Genomic DNA, 19,267 nt, shown 5'->3' with positions numbered 1-19,267 from the left:
TGTTGAATTATTCTCCATATTGAAAAAGAGTGGTACCTTGATTGTGTAAGCACTCTAGAGGCTTAGCTGACAGCCAGTTGAGGGAGCCTCATGACCTTTCTAACTTATAAATGAGCAAGGAAATAGACACTCCCCATACATTCTACTAGCATAGTGATACATAAACTCCATTTGATATTGAGGTCATGATACAAGAACCCTGGGAATAAAAGACACATAAACATTCCTTTAAAATGATATGAATTAATGACAAAAGGTGCAATTATTTGTGTGAAATTGAGTAAAATCTATAGTCTCTGATATGTATGTGAAATCAATTCTGAACTTTTATAATGATAAGATGGGGGATGCAGGAGGATGCTAGGGGATTCAGCCCCCCACCTTTTCAATAAATATGTACAAAAAATGTAAAAATTACCATTTCGTCTGCGATTTTCTCTGAAATGGGTTTGCACTGTTGTATGTTTGATACAAAAGTTTGGATTGCCGCTGACGATCTGATTGTGTTTGCATGGTCATCCCCCTTTTAAAACCGTTCTGTGGCCCTTGCAACCTCTTAGATCTTTATCATCTTGAAGATATAATTAGTATTACTGTATATTGTACAAATGGACATGTAACGATCTTAGCCATTTGAAAATAAATGATACTGCAATAAAGCAGCAAAATATTTGTCATATTGTCATAAGATAACATAAATAGCCCAGTAGCCTTGGTTTTGATTTTACTGTACCTGTACAGGCACAAATCTCAAACAAGTATGATAATATAGATAATAAAATTTTTGGTTTCACAATGTAAGGTAGTCCTGAAAAGGACTGTTGGGTAATCCTTTGGACAATAGTTCTTAGAATAAGTGGTGGTCTCAACATTTCCTTCTTCATTTTATGGCCCTGCTCATGAAATTTAGTACACACATTGGTCTTGAGCTAAAGATGTGCAAGACATTTTTTTGGCGTTTTTCAGACATGGTGTTGACATTGCAGATTAAGCTACTTCCCCAGTTTTTTGCTTGTGTTCATGCAAGGTCGCACCAACGTTGGTCTTTGAGTAAAAACCTACAATTCCCTATTCCAAATTTGTTGGAAATTGTGTTGCCATGGTATTAGCACATTATTACCAAAAACCATGAAAATTCATTGCAGATTGAATTGCTTCCTCCGTTTTTTTACCATTGTTCATGAAATTTGGTACAAACATTCATCTTGGGTGAAGACATGCAAGATTCCATCGTCCTTGGTATACAGATGAAGTCCATGAAGCGAGACGAACACGGCGAAAAAATGGAAAGATGTTAGAGAAAGTTGCGAACACCCAAGAGCCGGCAGCTGTACTTATTTGCAGTTCATGATGTCAAGAACGTGTTTTGTGTTCTCAATATGCTGTTGAACAGATCGCCAACCATTCTTCCTGCAGATATCTCAGCTACATCCTTACCTGACAGATTTGCCACCTTGTTCATTCAAAAAGTAGAGAGAATTAGATCAGATCTTCATGCAAAAATGCGGCATCTCTTCAAGTTTGTACCAGTGGGTCACATGAAGATGGAGCAGTGTCTCAGCTAAAAGATGTTGATGATGTCAATGCGGAGAGTGTACAAGTTCATTCACTCTGCACCTTATAAGTCGTGTTTGCTGGATCCATTGCCGACGCGACTCTTGAAGGAGAAAATTAACACATTTCTTCAATATATTGCGTCAATCATTAACACATCTTTGAACAACGGTGTCTTTCCTATAACATTGAGGGAAGCGTTGGTTACTCCACTGACCAAGAAATCTAACCTCGATTGTAATAACTTGAATAACTACAGACCTGTCTCCAATGTTCCATTTTTTTCCAAAATCATTGAGAGGGCTGCTTTGTCCCAAATCTTGGACTATCTGGATACAAATGATCTGCATGTTAAGAGTCAGTCAGCCCACCGACGTGACCATAATACAGAGACTGCTCTCTTAATGGTTCAAAATGACATTCTTTGAGCGATAGACAACAAACTTGTGACATTTGTTGTCTTCTTAGACCTCTCGGCTGCGTTTGACTCCGTTGACCATGACATTCTTCAGAATCGTCTCACTAGTCAATTTGGCATTTCTGGGAGTGTAAAATCCTGGTTCGATTCTTACCTGAAGGATCAGAGTTTCATAGGTTGCGAACAAGCTCTCGGAATCAGTTCCTCTTAATTTCGGAGTTCACAGGGATCGGTGATTGGTCCGCAGCTTTTCAGGTTGTATACCCAGCCCATGTCAGGCATCATCAAACAGCATGAAGGTATTCATTAGCATACCTACGCAGAGGACCTGCAGCTCTATACCTTTGTAGACCAAAAGATAAACGTGTAGTTGATTTAGCTATCACCACATTATCTGTGTGTGTTAGAGACCTGCAGCAGTGGATGCAGAGCAACATGTTGAAACTGAACTGTGACAAAACAGAGCTCCTGGTTGTTGCCAACCCCCGCTATCTTCATCTTGTGTCCAATGTTGCACTGTCATTGATGACGCTGTAGTGCAACCTTTCCCTTCTGTTAGAAGCCTGGGTGTTGTGATCGACTCTTCCCTGAAGATGAATCGCCATGTTACATCCCTTTCAAGCTTGCTGCATTTTCATCTCTCAAATATAAATAGCTTGTATAAAGCCGTTCCTAAGCCAGACTGCCTGTGAGCATACTGTGAGAGCTTTGATAGCTTTGATTACATCAAGAATTTACTATGCAAACTCTCTCTTATGTGGTACATCTTCGGCTAACATCCAGCAACTTCAACAAGCTCAGAACTGGGCAGCCAAGTTTGCTATTACTTGCCAAGAAGCGTGATCATGCCTCTCCCCTTCTACAACAATTACACTGGTTCGTGTCCATAAGCGTATCCCATACAAACTCCTCACCATTACCTACAAATGCCTCCATAATTGTGCTCCATCCTATCTCAATACCTAATTTCTCCATACCAGAGTGAAAGGCATGGACTAAGATCAGGCAACAATATTACTGTTAAAGGTCAAGTCCACCCCAGAAAATGCTGACTTGAATGAAAAGAGAAAAATCAAACTAGCATAGTGCTGAAAATTTCATCAAAATCGGATGTAGAATAAGAAAGTTATGACATTTTCAATTTTCGCTTATTTTTCACAAAACAGTGACATGCACAAATAGGTGAGTCAGTTGATGATGTCCATCACTCACTATTTCTTTTGTTTTTTATTGTTTGAAATATAGAATATTTCATTTTTAATAGATTTGACAATAAGGACCAACATGACTGAACCATATAGTATTAAACAATGCTAATTCCACATGTTCAGGGAGGAATGAATCGTTGTATCACTTGACAATGAGGAGAAAATTAGAATATTTCTTATTTCATATAATAAAATACAAAAGAAATAGTCATAGTTTCCTCATTTGCATACCAGCCAGGATGTGCATATAACTGTTTTGTGAAATTAAGCGAAACTTTTAGATGTCATAACTTTCTTATTTTACATCCGATTTTTATGAAATTTTCAGTGTTATGCTTCTTGGATTTTTCTCATTATATTCGAATCAACTTTTTGTTGGGGTGGACTTGTCCTTTAAAAAGACCAAGAACTGCTACCTCCTCAGGGGACTGATCGTTCGCTGCTGCCGCGCCACACCCTGGAGCATTTCAACGGTCATTAAAGACATTTCTTTGTAATAGTTAATTTACTTGTCATATATGTATGTATTATTATTTTTTTCTTTACAAAAAATCTTATTTTTACTCATGTGTAAAGTGTTGTGATACAGTCATTGTGAGGAGCATTATATAAATACTAATTGTAAGATACATTTTCCAAACGTGATTGAAACTGCATTGTCATTGTAACAGCATAGGATTAGTAATAACCTTTTGTGATATTTCTAGTTGATATTTTCATTCATTTATTAATACTTTGTTGGGGGAGGGTATGTACTCTTTCTTTTTATTTTCAAGAAAGCAGGAAGATGAGATAATCACCTGAATGCTAGAGGTTCTTGATGACCTTTTCAGTAATTTAAACAGAGGGGAAAGGGTACCAGATGACAGATGTGTTCCTTTTTCTCTCTTTGTCTTCATGCTAGTTATACCTGTATTTTGTGCGTGATTGAGATTATGTCATCAGTCTGTTGCAGAAGGTATGGCGGTTGAGATAGATATATAGAGAAGGGTTGTGTTATGTATGAAGAAGAGAAACAAGAAGACATGGGAGAGGAAGAGAGAAATGGGGGTCGGGTGGTGTTAGGCAAGAGATTGGAGGATGGAGAGCATTGTAGAAGGCTTATTTCATTTCAAAACAACTTCTGATTGTCATGTTATACTTCCGCATTATGAGACCATGGAAATTGATATAATTTAGATCAGCTGCTGATTACTGTTACAATGGTAGTTACCATAATGTCAAAGGTATTATAAATGTTACAGGGTTTTTCAATGAAACTGGCCTGCATAAGTAAATGGAAAAGAACACAAATGAAGGAAATGATAAATTGGGGGAAAATGTGTATCAACAGCAAAATAGGAAGAGAAGTAAAGAGGTTGACCCAAAAGATGTTAATTTCATTTGGGGTATATTGAGGGAATCTTTAACTGATATCAAGAGTTAAGATGTTAGGCTATCTACTGAAGATGTGAAAATACCCCATAAAAATATACAGAAACACAGCATTGCCAAACATTCATGTTGTTAGATTATGTTCACTCATGCATTCTTATGCACACCTTTGATGATTATTGTTGTGATAAATTACTGGTAAAATAAGGGTTAAAGGGATCAAAGGGTGAACCATGTTGGATTTAATGTTGGTGGTACTGATATATGAGAATGCTTTGACATTCATGTTGGAAGTACCATCGCATTTCCCCTTTTTCCATATGATTTTGTAAATTCAACTGTGTAGTAATGTGTGTGCTTTTTGACCATAATTAATTCAAGTTAATGATTATCATTTATAAAGGTGGTTCAATTCTTCTACCAATAAGTCACACCCCTGATCAAATATGGACATCAATGCTTACATCAGACGAGTGCAATCACCATGCTTTCCATTTATACCATGCATCATTTCAAACCCCACACAGCATCTGGTTATTAGTTCTGCAAGGTTTTTAATCTGTTTGCCAACCTTTTCCTTTTTTTTCTCTCTTCTCTATACAGCTAAGGATTTTATCGGGCATTTAATGGCTTTGGATCCAGATGATAGATATACAAGTGAAGATGCCATTAGACATCCCTGGTAAGTATTCTTCAAGGCTTATATGTCTTCCTTGTTCCAGTTTTTAGTAGATTAAAAGTGTTCTTAAAACAAGATGTAATGAAATGCATTAAGTACATAAACAGCAATCATTAGATAAAACACTGCAGCAGAATAGTGTGAACTAAATCATTAAACAAACTGAAGTTCTATCCATTGTATCAAACAGGTTACATTATCTATATTTGAAAAAAAAAATAAACACATTGTAAAGGTACATTTAGCATTTCCTTTTCATAAGAAAATTTGCATAATTATTTCTATAGCAACACTCTTTGGTTGCTTTTTTCTTTGGCTTTACTTGGGACTGTTTCACAAACAGTTATGTGTGATAACTATCCTGTGGCGAGCATCCCCTAAGATAGTATACAAATAATGCACGTAAGCGCGTGCATGCAGGACCAAATAATGAACGATGTGCGAGAAGAGCCAATGGATATACCGCACTCAGTCCTGCGGACCGAGTGCGGTATATCCATTTGGGGAGTCAAGCACAGAGTTCATTATTTAGGTCCTCTATGCACAAGAATGTTTGCATTGTTTGTTTTATACAACCCCCCTCCCCCATGTTACTGAGTTGACCCGAATGCTACCCGAATGCTAAATTCTAGATAATTCCAGACCTCGCACTATCCGTCACTCTGACGTCAGAGTGCACGATAGTACTTTTGGTATGACGTCAGAGAGCAGGATAGTGCATTTTGGATGCAAACGTACAATTTGCTGAATATCATGTGATCCGATTTGGACCAATCAGATTACAGCTACATTCTTGGGAGTTGTAGAAATGTGACTAATGCCGCTGTATAACATGCAACTTGAAATCTAAGTGCATCCCTAAGTTACAATTAACTCTTTATCTGATGACCTTCAGATATGTGACCAATTTCTCAATGCTATATTATATCATTCATTATAAAAAAACCAAGTTAATCTGTCAGTATTTATAGTTTCACCTGCGATGTGATTTCCAAAACCTTTGTTGGCAGTATCCCTAGATTGTGCACAGGGTCATATATTTTTTTTTCTTAAACTGTGCCCAATGCATCCAAGTAAGTTGTGTGTAATTTATTTTGATAATATGCTGTTCATGTAAGTTATAAAGTTGTCATTTCATTACCTTGTTTCTGCAGTTTCAAATAGGTAGATATCATAGTTCTGTGGTGAACACCAGGACCAAATGCTACAAAAAGGTATGATTGATATGATCAATCTCAACTAAAAATCATCAGTGTCCTGATACATAGTCACTGACTGTACAAGTTGATCTTAATAATATTGTTGTATAAGTAGTTATTAGATGTCATGCCTTGAAAGCATGTCATGAAGTCAATAGTCAGTGTCCTTCACTGATAAATGTGCTGTCAATCAATCAGTGGCAAGGATGTTGGAAAGTTATAACAATACACAGGGGTAATGACTGGCTGGCTGTTTCATTAAATGCTCCCCTTATCTTTGGTAGATGTGAATATAGTCAAGTAAAAAAAAATCTACTCCAATCCTACTTATAATGGAATCTGCTGGTGTTAAAAGGCAATGGTCACCCCGATGACAAGTCTTTTAATGCATTCATTATGTGAGAAAAAAACCCATTTCAATTAAAGTTTGGTGACAATCCACTACAGCAGGGCTTGATTAATCAAAGGTAACATGTTTTATGCTCTTTATTCCCCCCCTCCCCAATTTTTGTTGTAATATAGAGATGTGCCTTATAGTACAGCAGACTTGTCATTAGATATATAGGAAAATCTTGAAACAAATTTATTTTTGAGTTTTAGTTTTGTGATCACATTCAAGGAGCTAACTCATATTTGTTTTGTATATAAAATGCATTCCTTGAATTGAAATTTCCCTGAAATGTAAAAAAAAATCATAATTAATTAACATCAATTTTAGGAATTTAAGTTACATGATATGTAAAGGAGCCCATTTGCAAGTGACATCACATATCAAAACTTTGAAAATCATACGTGGTATTCTGTTATGAACATTTATCAAACCTTTGTTGAGATTTATCATTCATTTTCTGCTTTTATTTATTGAAGTCAGCTTGACGTCAGGGTGAACTTCCCCTCTAAATCATTGACTTCGAAGATAATATTTGAAGGTTCTGAACACACATCCTACGAAGTCCTGAGTCACATGTTAAAAAAAAAACTTACCCCTGGAGGAAAATTAGTCCGCAGTTCTGAGTTTGTATTTTTGTTTTTTAACTTAAGGATGTGAGGTCAGTTGAAACATATGTGCACCCATTTCCTTCCTTTTAATTGAATTGAATATATATCCACACAATGATTCATATACATGGTGAATCTGGATGGTTGTTCTGCTCTGAACCCTTATTCGATTACAGTCAATGTGTGTTACTTGTGTATTGGAAACATTCATCTCTGTGAAAATCACTTGAGTGCAATCTATGTAGTGTTAAACTTCTCCTGACTCTACTCACATGATAATTTGTAATTTGCTTTATTAGAAGTCATATAACATTGTCTCACACTGCAATGAGAGTGCTATTTTTCAATAGGTGTTTTTATTTTTATTTAATGTAGTCTCAGTATGAAATGAAATTCTTATTATTGAGCTTTGGGAAATCAGAGGTTTCATTTTCCATTTGATTATGTTCATACAGTATTACCATGTATCATTATTACTCCTAAGATAATGTGTCAATAATTCTTCTACAATCATAAAGTTGAAAAGTGAAGCACTGGATAAAATAGATTTTAAGAGTGAAACTAGTGCTGTTTCTCTGCACAGTAATACCATCTAGCTAAATTGAAAAAAAAAATTGTGTATGACATCTATGAAAAGATAATTGCCCAGGTTTAGAGAGTGTTTTTCAGATATCATTGGAGATTTATTTTGGGAGCTCAAATTAGAGTATGGGTTGATGGTTAGAGATGAAGGCAAGCAAAATGATCCTTATTGATTATATGTAATATTGATGGTGAATTTCACATTACTGTTACAAGCTGCTGAAATTGTGCATGTAATATGGGCAAGAGAATATTTGCCTTGGATTTGTATAATAATTATGTTATTCAATGAAAGTGTTAATGGCCACCAAGCATAAATCAAACACATGTTCAATGTTAGGTTATAAGGGGGGGGGGGGCTGTGGATTAGTTTTTTGCCCCACCCCGTTAAATATAAAAGTGATGGGAGGTTTCTCAAGCGATGGTAGATGAGGATGAAGGTTTGGAGAAGAGGCATCACCATGCTGGTATCACCTGTCTCCCTCATTAGATTAACGGTGTTAACGGACAGGATTCTCTCATGCTCGCCATAATGTGCCACTTCCGAAAGTGGGCAAATATACGCCATCCTCTTCTACTTCATTGACAGTACAAGTGAGGAAACATGTGTACCTGTATTACACCTTTGAAATTAATGGGGCAGATGTATAATAAAGATTTACTTCTCTTTTATGATAGTTTGTCCATGTTGAAAGTTTCATTCACCAAAAATGCACCATAAAAAGTTGTTTAATTTTGATAGTGTAACAATTCATATAGATTTGATATCACATTCTCATCTGAAAATCCTTGTCATTTAGCTTTAGAGCAACTGATGAATGTTCTTATTGGTTCTCATATAACCTTTTGTTAAGTCATACACTGTATGATTCCAGTTTGTATGGTTTTTCAGATTGTGATTTGGAAAAAAAAATTCACTGTGCAATATTCATCTGGTGTGAATAGGGCATGAGTGTGTTGGTAGATTTGTCTCTAGTGGGTAGTGACATGAGAAGGCTTCAGCCTCGGATGCACCGTGCCATGAACTCTTTTTTTTACACCTTGTAGATTAATTGGGCATTATAGCGAACAGCACTCACACCTGATGTTGGTCTTGGCTTTTTAACTGATGTCATCTAAGGTCTTTCACCCTACTACAAAAGATCTTTACAGATGGACATTTATTAGCAATTCATGATTCCTTCCTTGAACCTGCATTTCCTTCTGTTGTGTTTTCAGATATGTCCTATATCGAAATGAAATGGCAAGTTAAGTTTGTTGCATGGCATCAGTTATATAGAAATTAACTAATTTGGGTATTTCTCAAAGCGCAGTTATTCATATTGCTTAATGTTTTTAGGTATTTTTTTATTTATTAAACGAACATCAAGGGAGGTTTTTATCCAGACTCATAACCCCCCCAACCATCCTTTTATTGTGATTGCATTATGATATTCTTGAGCTTGCAGGTATGAAATAGAAGAGAATTCTTTATATATTTCAAGAATTTGGCTATTGCCGAGTCCTGTGAACAATAAGAATTTAACTACATAATCTATGCATTTTTGTTAAAAGCAGCACTGTGTATACTGGTAATTACATTATATCTAATATTGCATAATGGAACTTGGCTGTTATTTTATTTGTCTTGTGTAGTTCTAAGTTAAATGTGCATCGAGCATAAACATGAAAGAGAATCGCTTCCATTTTGAAAAGCAGTTCATTGAACTGAGCTTAATCAGAACATGAAACCAAGATGCTCCAATTTGTCCTGCTCCATACGGTCATTAGGACATGAGAAAACATTACTTTCAAACCCAGAAAAGTGTAGTTTGGTTATTAGGACGTTTCTGGTTCCTTTATTGACCTAATTTTTGTACATTTATTTCACTCTGTACTAGCAGTGAACCGGTTATTCTGATTTTATGCAGTCAGTTGTCTTCCAGGAGCAAAAATATAATTATAAGAGTTAAAAAGCTTTTTTGATTGCATAAACACACTACATGTAGATATCTTTATGCATTTCATCAGATACATGTTATTTATGTCAGAAATGTGGACGATCCATGATAAAAAAAGAAATATGAGGTCAGAGCATGTGGAGACTCTTGTCCCTCTGAAATACCATGCAGTGGTTGGGAAAGTAGGTTGAAGTTGATAACTGAAATGGGCTGTAAAATGAAAAAGCACCATCACTCATTAAGAACTATAAACTTCATTTTTTAAGTAGGAGTTGGAAGAAAATGTCAGGATGATCGATATGCTGGATAATCTCTTGTATATTGCCTAACCTCCTTTTATTTTTTTGTGTTTTTCCTCCTTTTTTTCAGTTGTTACTTGTTTCTGTGGTCATTTTTTTTCTTCCAATTTTGGGGTTGTGCCATTTTTATCTCACGTGCATAGCAGAGCGAGACTGTAGGCGCCGCTTTTCCGACTGCGGCAGCGGCGGCGTTGCCAACATTGAAATCTTAAACCAAGGTTAAGTTTTTGAAATGTCATCATAACTTAGAAAGTATATATGCACCTCGTATATATGAAACTTGGATATAACTAAGGGTAATCAAGTATTACTGAACATCCTGGCTTAGCTTCAGGTCACATGACCAAGGTCAAAGGTCATTTAGGGTCAATGAACTGAGACCATGTTGGGGGAATCAATTTTGAAATCTTAACCAAGGTAAAGTTTTTGAAATGTTGTCATAACTTAGAAAGTATATATGTGGACCTAGTTCATAAAACTTAGACATAAGGGTAGTAGTGTATTATTGAAGATCCTGCCTGAGTTTTTGGTCACTTAGGATCAACGAACTTGGGCCATGTTGAGGGTATTTGTGGAATTGTCATCATAACTTTGAAATTTTATGGATCTAGTTGATGAAACTTAGACATAAGAGCAATTAAGTATCTCTGAACATCCTGTGCGAGTTTCAGGTCACATGACCAAGGTCAAAGGTCATTTAGGGTCAACAAATTTTGATACTGTGGGAGGTATTTGTATAATCGCCATCATAACTTTAGAAGTTTATGGATCTAGTTCATGAAACTTGGACATAAGAGACAAGTAACCATGTATCCCTGAATATCCTGTGCACGTTTCAGGTCAGATGACCAAGAACAAAAGTCATTTAAGGTCAATGAACTTTGGCCATGTTGGGGGTATTTGTTGATTGGCATTATAACTTAGAAAGTTTATGGATCTACGCATGTAGTTCATGATACATCTAGTCATAAGGGTAATTGCACACATCTTAGGTCACATGATCATGGTTAAAGGGTCATGTTGGGTCAATGGACATAGTATTTTCTTATCAAATGAGTGTTTTCTTTTGTGAATAATTATTCAATAGCTGTTTTCAAAGTCAGTACTACTGCTACATGTGTATCAAATAGCGTAATGCAGGCAAGATTGCCAGAGGCGTTCGACTTGTTCATCAATATCCTCTTATTCTTCTCTATCCCACACCTTCTACCTCCTTACTCCACCCCTGATCTATTCCTGGGCCTCATTCCTCTTTCTGACCCCCCCCCCATGTCCCTTTGTCTGTCTGCCCTTTTTATCCGGTAGGCCCACATTTATTTTCATATGCCCACCCACCTTCCTCTTAAACATTCTAGTCTTTTTTCATTAGAAGTGTCCAATCCTGTTTTCAAGATCAAATATCCTGTGTCATGTCTTCCTTCGCCCCCTCAACCACACACCCCCTACTATCTGAGAAGGTTGGGTTTGATCAATCTAAGTACTTTATAGATTATAATGTTGGGCTTTTGAAGAGCTTTTAGGCATTAAATAGGACCTTGTTTTTTAGGTTCCAGGATTTCACTCGCACCTAGAAGTTTTTCTCTCTTTCTCTTTATTACGTACCCACTTTTTTGTTCCATTTTTTTGTCTTTCTCCTCTCCATCTCATCATTATACTTACCTCTTTCTAAACTTTGTACATTTATGTCTTTTTTCCTTTTGCCTAATTTGTACACCTCTCTCTCTCTTCATGCAATTAAACCATTTAACATGTATATTGGGAGTATTTTGTATTATCTCAGAGAAGTTCTTTTTATGTATTTTATTAAAGGCAAATGTCTTTTCTCTCTATTTTGGGTTCAAGTGTTCATAATTGATTTCTAAAGTATTAGACACTTTTTTTTTCTGAATGATACAGTCATCATTCCATTACCATCTGCAAGGGATATCATAAACATCTTACTAATTTCATCTGATATATCCTATTGTACTTCCCGAGTAGATGCCTGAAGATGTGGGTTCACATTGCTTTATGTAGAAACAATGGCATAGAATATAGGGTTTTGGGTCGATTTTGTTCTAGAGGCAAAATTGTACAATTTCATTTAGAAACAAATGAACAGACTAGTTAAGGATTGACAGGGATAAAAGAGGAGTAAGAAAAGGATAATACACGTGTAAGTGGGTCACTAGCTGGGGGAGGGGGCTACAGGTTCTTTTTATGATAGGGAGGGGAAGGGAATACTTTAGTGGTGTATCTAGGGAAACAAAGCCTTAGGCAAACAGTGGAATCATGAGTCCATTGTCAATTACTGAAAACTTTTGCAATCCTATTCATGCCTCCTGAAAGTAGTACCTAAGATGTACCTCTTGCCCCCCCCCCCCCTCCCCCAATTTAAATTGTTTTTGTCATAGCAGGGGCATGGGCTTAACATACATGTATAACTGCTCAACAAAATGGGTGGCTCGAAATATTGATGATATATTTCAGGGGCCGCGGAACGGTTTTCAAAGTGGGGGGGGGGGGCTGACCATGCAAAAAATCACAATCCTATGTCATTTTTACGTTTTTGTACACGGTTTTGGAAAAAAGTAGGGGGGGGGCTGAAGCCCCCCGCTTTCGCGGCCCCTGTATTTGGGATTGTGTGCTTATTATGAATGGAAGGGGGAGTATGGTGTTTAGTGATATGTTGTAATTTCCCTTAAGCCCATCTCACACTAAGCGATTTGTTGCAATCCGAATTTGAAATTAATTGTGATGACATTTGATATGGATAATCCAACTAATAAAATATTACGGATCAGAGTTCAGAATTGTGGTAGGACTACTAAAATCAAAATTTAGTCGAGTTAGAGCCTCCCTGAATGAATAAAAACAAATTCAATTCAATATTGTAATGACGTCATCATCGACTGCAACTTGAAGCCGATTTGGACTTTACTCCGACCATAGGGCTTGCCGCAAAGTAAAAATATGATTTTAATTTTTCTAACAATATGCCAAACTTTGAATAAAATTTAGAAATTTCATATCTAATGCAAAATGCGATTTCTTGAAAAAATCGCTTTGCACCGGATCACATAGACAGGCTTTATATACAGTGTGTTCCACAAAAAAAGGAAACCCATCTTTAGAGTAAGATATCTCAATAATTGCATATGTTTTAATTATAAAATTAGAACTGGGAATCATGGTTTCCTTTTTTGTGGTACACACATGTAGGTCCACCTCTTAGTGTTTATACGCCCGTCCTATGGGACATATATAGTATGGTATCACGCTCGGTGTCTGTCCCTCTGTCTGTCCGTCCGTCCGTTAAATTTTACTTCTAAACGCGATAACTTCAGTTTAATTTAACCAAGGCTCATATCAATTGGTGTGTATGATACTAGCATGGATCCCAGGAAGCATATTTATTTTGTGGTCAAAGGTCGAGGTCACAATGACATGTTTTCATCTTACCCTTCTGCAGTCCTTAAAGCGTGATAACTTCTGTTTAACTTACCATAACCTAGGCTCATATAATTTGGTGTATGATACTAGCATAGATCCCAGGGAGCCTTGATTTTTGTCTCGCCCACCAGAGGCGAAGGCGAGACTTAGGGATCCAAATGTCGTCTGTCGTCTGTCGTCCGTCCGTCACAAACCTTATGACACATAACTCCACAACCGTAAATTATTTTTCAACCAGACTTGGATGGTAGATGGAATTTAGGGACCTGCATGTTATGCTGCAGTCGGAGGTCACATGGTAAGGTCAAAGGTCATTTTCAGGTCAACGTTAAAGTTTACATGCAAGACTCTCTTATGACACCTAACTCCGCAACCGTAAGTCACTTTTCAACCAAACTTGGATGGTAGATGGACTTGGGGGACCTGCATCTTATGCTGCAGTCATAGGTCACATGGTAAGGTCAAAGGTCATTTTTAGGTCAACGTTAAAGTTTACATGCAAGACTCTCTTATGACACCTAACTTCGCAACCGTAAGTCACTTTTCAACCAAACTTGGATGCTAGATGGACTTGGGGGACCTGCATGTTATACTGCAGTCGAAGGTCACATGGTAAGGTCAAGGTCATTTTCAGGTCAACGTTAAATTTTACATGCAAGACTCTCTTATGACACCTACAGTGTAACTCCGCAACCGTAAGTCACTTTTCAACCAAACTTGGATGGTAGATCGACTTGGGGGACCTGCATGTTATGCTGCAGTCGTAGGTCACATGGTAAGGTCAAAGGTCATTTTCAGGTCAACGTTAAAGTTAACATGCAAGACTCTCTTATGACACCTAACTTCGCAACCGTAAGTCACTTTTCAACCAAACTTGGATGGTAGATGGACTTGGGGGACCTGCATGTTATACTGCAGTCGAAGGTCACATGGTAAGGTCCAGGTCATTTTCAGGTCAACGTTAAATTTTACATGCAAGACTCTCTTATGACACCTACAGTGTAACTCCGCAACCGTAAGTCACTTTTCAACCAAACTTGGATGATAGATGGACGTGGGGGACCTGCATGTAATGCTGCAGTCAGAGGTCACATGGTAAGGTCAAAGGTCATTTTCAGGTCAACGTTAAAGTTTACATGCAAGACTCTCTTATGACACCTAACTCCGCAACCGTAAGTCACTTTTCAACCAAACTTGGATGGTAGATGGACTTGGGGGAACTGCATGTTATGCTGCAGTTGGAGGTCACATGGTAAGGTCTATTTTCAGGTCAACGTTAAAGTTTATATGCAAGACTCTCTTATGTCACTTAACTCCGCAACCGTAAGTCACTTTTCAACCAAACTTGGATGGTAGATGGACTTGGGGGAACTGCATGTTATGCTGCAGTTGGAGGTCACATGGTAAGGTCTATTTTCAGGTCAACGTTAAAGTTTATATGCAAGACTCTCTTATGTCACTTAACTCCGCAACCGTAAGTCACTTTTCAACCAAACTTGGAAGGTAGATGGACTTGGGGGACCTGCATGTTATGCTGCAGTTGGAGGTCACATGGTAAAGTCAAAGGTCATTTTCAGGTCAACATTAAATTTTACACGCAAGACTCTTATGACAAGTGTTATTTCATCCCAGTCATTTCACAATGAAGTTTCTATACAATTCTGTTGCGTGCCCTTGCAAATCACAATATTTCTGGTTATTTTCATAAGTGGGCGAGACACAAAATCGCTTTTGCCTTGTTAGGTCAGAAGGTCAAAGGTGAAGTCACCATCTTCCACTTTTCTTGCTTGACCAATAACTCAATTTTTTGCGTTACAGGCAGGCGTATTATGTGCTCGCCTTAGCAACACTCTTGTTCCTTGTTCGTTTCGCTTTCATCGTCCTATGCCGCATGGGACAACATCAAATGCATAGAAACCTATGGCCTTAGGCATTTCCGTTGCATGATACTCTTAATAACGACCTGATATATTCAGAGCTATGCTTGGTTAACACTTGATAATGAAGCCTTTCCTTATTCTTAGAGTTTCTGAATTCTATATACGTCTTACAAGCCCCAGTTTGTAGTTCCCCTTATGACAATATTCTTGTTGATATTTTTTTGTATAATTCATTACAGGCACTGGCGTTGATGAAGCTCCCCAATTAGTTTTTAATCTCTTTTCTATCTATTTGAAGATATTCAAAAGAAAGACATGAATTCAGTTTACTTAGATGAATATGATCATGAAGAATTCAGTATATCTCTCATTCATTCACATCTATTTCTGTAATAGCTCATATCATTTTCTCCAAAAAGAAATGTCATAATTGTGTCTAATATAGCCTCTTAAACATGCAGTTGCATGAAATGTTCCTGGTATAAAGCCTATCAAAAACTTGCCAGAAGCGATGAATGTATATATTAATGTAGGTCAACTCAAAGATAATTGACCAATGTAGCAATGGTGATTATGAAATACATCGAGGTAACAGGTAATCTGTCCCACAGAATGGGAAAAAGATAAAGTGCAAGTGGACAGAAAACTACCATGCTTAAGGGTGCACTTTTGGTCCTGTGACAAGCTCTGGGCTTTATATTTAAGATGTAGGGTTAAGGTTATGTTTTATGCTAGGTTTAGGGTATGGTGCAGTATTAAAACCAGGGTCGAAGTTAGCTATTTGATTAGTGTGTGGAATTTATAGCGCAGCAATTGTTGCTGGAGCAAATGTCATAAAAAAGTATATTCTGTCCAAATATGAAAATATTGTTTTGAGTGCAATAGCTATTCCTATTCATTTCTAATTGCATTTGTTTTGAGCCTTCATGTATTTATTTTATTGGTTTCTTCAGCACCATTTTTGTTATGAATTGCGCTGAGTAGCTCCTTTTTCTATACTACATGATATCCTATAATATTAACAGCAAAGTTTGTTTTAATTAAACTGAACTACAATATATTGTTCTGTCTCCCCTTCCTATATTGCTTCAACATAATCGTCTAATTGACATCAAATATCAGTTATTTTCTCAGTATAGTTTTCTATCTAGGCACTCATTTCATTGTGTTGATAACAATGATTGATTTCGCTAATCGTTTCTATACAGGGTGCATTATCAAAAAAGGAAACCCATTTTTATGAGGGAAACATTTAGTAAGTTAAAGTAATACTAATACCAATTGAAAATTACTAGCATTTGAATGATATCTACATTACTAGTGATGTTCAGAACTTCAGAAGCAGTTGCTTACAGCCCCACACTCACATATTTCCTTCATAAATGTGCAGGGGGAAATGAACAAAATGCAATTGAAACCATTTTGTATACAGTGATCTTCAGTGAGACATGATCCTACAAAATGGAAAACCTAATCAAGACTTCATTCAAATGCTATTGATATAGTTTTCAAAATCTTACACTTGCTTAAAAACTTTCCTTAAAACAGTGATGAACAGTTTAATGTTCGGTATTCCTAAGTTGTATCATAGAAAGCTTTGTACATTTGCATGTAATGTTCAAAGGATGCAGTCACATCTAAGCTGTAGACCTATGCTTTGAAGCAGACGTACTACTCTGCATTCTACCCACTATGCTAGAAATCTGGTTTTAAGTACTATCATAATTAAGAACCCATATTGGAAAGAGTGAGAATTTTGTATAAAAAATAATATTCTACAATCACTTCCAATCAATTACAAGAAATCAGTAATGCTTTTGAAGTAAACATAGGTGTATTATTTGTGTACTCTCTAAATCAGTCAATCACAACAGTATCCACTTGTGTCCTTGTAATTAGCAGCAGCGCATAATGACACACCAATATTCCTGATTAATCGTTGCTCATTAAACCAGCCTACTTCACAACCACGAGGGAGCCAGAAGACTGAGGGGGTGCGCAGCTTGGAAGACACCCCTTGCTCATCTGGGATAATGCTAATGTCTTTCAACGCTGCATTATCTATGCAAGATCCCATGTAATACAATCCCCATTGAGCGGGTATAGAGGGCACTCTGGTTGTGTTTGTGAAAAGCTGGGTCAAACCTAGTTTCCTATCAGTCTGAGTAGATTTATTTCTTGCCCCTAATTGAAGTTTCAAGCTCCTTTTCATGAATTCACCCTCAATTAGTCTGGATTAAATTCTGATCAGAATAATGTGGCATTGCAATAAAAATTGCATTCATGGATTTAACAAAATAGTCCATATCATTTTTTACAAGAAGGCGGGGAAATAGTGTGCCCGCCTTGAAGGCGCCTTGACAAACCCCCATTTACAAATATGGTTCGGCGGCCAGCAGCAGGGCCTTTTGAAAGAGTGTGATACTAAGGTAATACAATAGAGCTAAATCGATGACGCATCCTATTGCGCAAGCCAATGATCATGTGACTCCCGAAAGCCGACCTCAGTCCGCTTTGTGTTTACACATACGAGAAGGCGACGTCAGTCCACTTGGGTGTTTACACATACGTTCAAGGCGGTGTGAGGCCTGCCTCATGCTGCCTTCACTCGTATGTGTAAATGGGGTCAGTGTCTTGGCAAAGTATTACTTTTCATTGTTGTTTTTCATGTCAATGTTTTCCACTAACAGTATTATTCATATTCCTCTTGATATTTGAAGAGCCTGAAGGTGTTGGACTAAAGATGTATTCTGATAATGTTTAATGGCTTGAAAGAGGCTGACATATGGTAGATTGATGAGAGTTTGATTATATTACACATTTGATATTGTATGTTTGGTCAATTCTGCATTGACCCTTTTGCCAATTCATATCAGATTACAAAATGTCTAAACAACTGGGGCAGTGTTTTTTTTTTTTTTTTTTTTGGGGGGGGGGTCATTCGGGGAGAGGGCAACATTATATAATAATATGGTATTTCCAAGTAGTAAAATAAGAGATCTTGGATTTTGATACTTTTATTTTTCCCTGCTTGTTTCACTGGCATCACAACATCTTTATATTTTTTTGTTTTGTAGTAATCTGTATTATTCAATCACTTCAAATAAAATTCACACATACATAATCTGGAAAATTTCATAGAAAATAATATCTATATTATTCTATATTATTAATTCTCGATTACGTCGCAGGGGGTCTCGCCGTGCATTGTCTATGTGCCAAGCTTTTCCCTCAAAGTCTTTTTCCGCGCTCCCTTCTCGCCCCCGTTCATGGTCGGGACGTATGATCCGCAGCTCGACACACGACATGGCCATGGTTTCTTTGCTCATTTTCTTCGCGTTCCTCATCAATTACCGTTTCAAAGTCGGAAGTTCAAGACTGCGAGGCAGTCCCACACTTTGTCGGTTACTTCAACCCAAAATGCATGTGTTAATGTGATGTTGTTCTAACTGAACACAGCCTTAAGCCTTTATTATGAGTGGAGAGGGTACAGAAAACAGACACTAGGTATAAAACATGAAGGAAAGAGAAGCAGGGGAGACAACATATCAAAATCATGGATGAATTAATTCATTGGTAATATACAACTAGCAAAAACAGAGGCGCAGCCTTATCGCCAATGTCTTGAACAGTATAGCAACACATGAAATTGACTTAAGAATGTATTTAACCCTCCTTTCTTTCTCATGTTTTTTTTTCTTGT

The 19,267-nt window shown here is 37.1% G+C and overlaps 1 protein-coding gene across 1 annotated transcript in view; it reads left to right on the top strand.

Annotated features, from left to right (window-relative positions):
• Positions 1-5,240, top strand: part of LOC129255571 (calcium/calmodulin-dependent protein kinase type 1-like) — a 46,542-nt gene extending 41,302 nt beyond the window's left edge. Inside the window, exon 5 of the mRNA XM_064095988.1 lies at positions 5,158-5,240. Coding sequence (XP_063952058.1) covers positions 5,158-5,240 — 83 coding nt within the window. The remainder of the gene's footprint in view (positions 1-5,157) is intronic.
• The last annotated feature ends 14,027 nt before the right edge of the window (positions 5,241-19,267 follow it).

This window comes from Lytechinus pictus, chromosome 3 (assembly GCF_037042905.1).
Source record: "Lytechinus pictus isolate F3 Inbred chromosome 3, Lp3.0, whole genome shotgun sequence".
Lineage (NCBI taxonomy): Eukaryota > Metazoa > Echinodermata > Echinoidea > Temnopleuroida > Toxopneustidae > Lytechinus > Lytechinus pictus.
The sequence above is the reverse complement of the archived record's forward strand: the minus strand, read 5'-3'. Positions and strand labels throughout refer to the sequence as shown.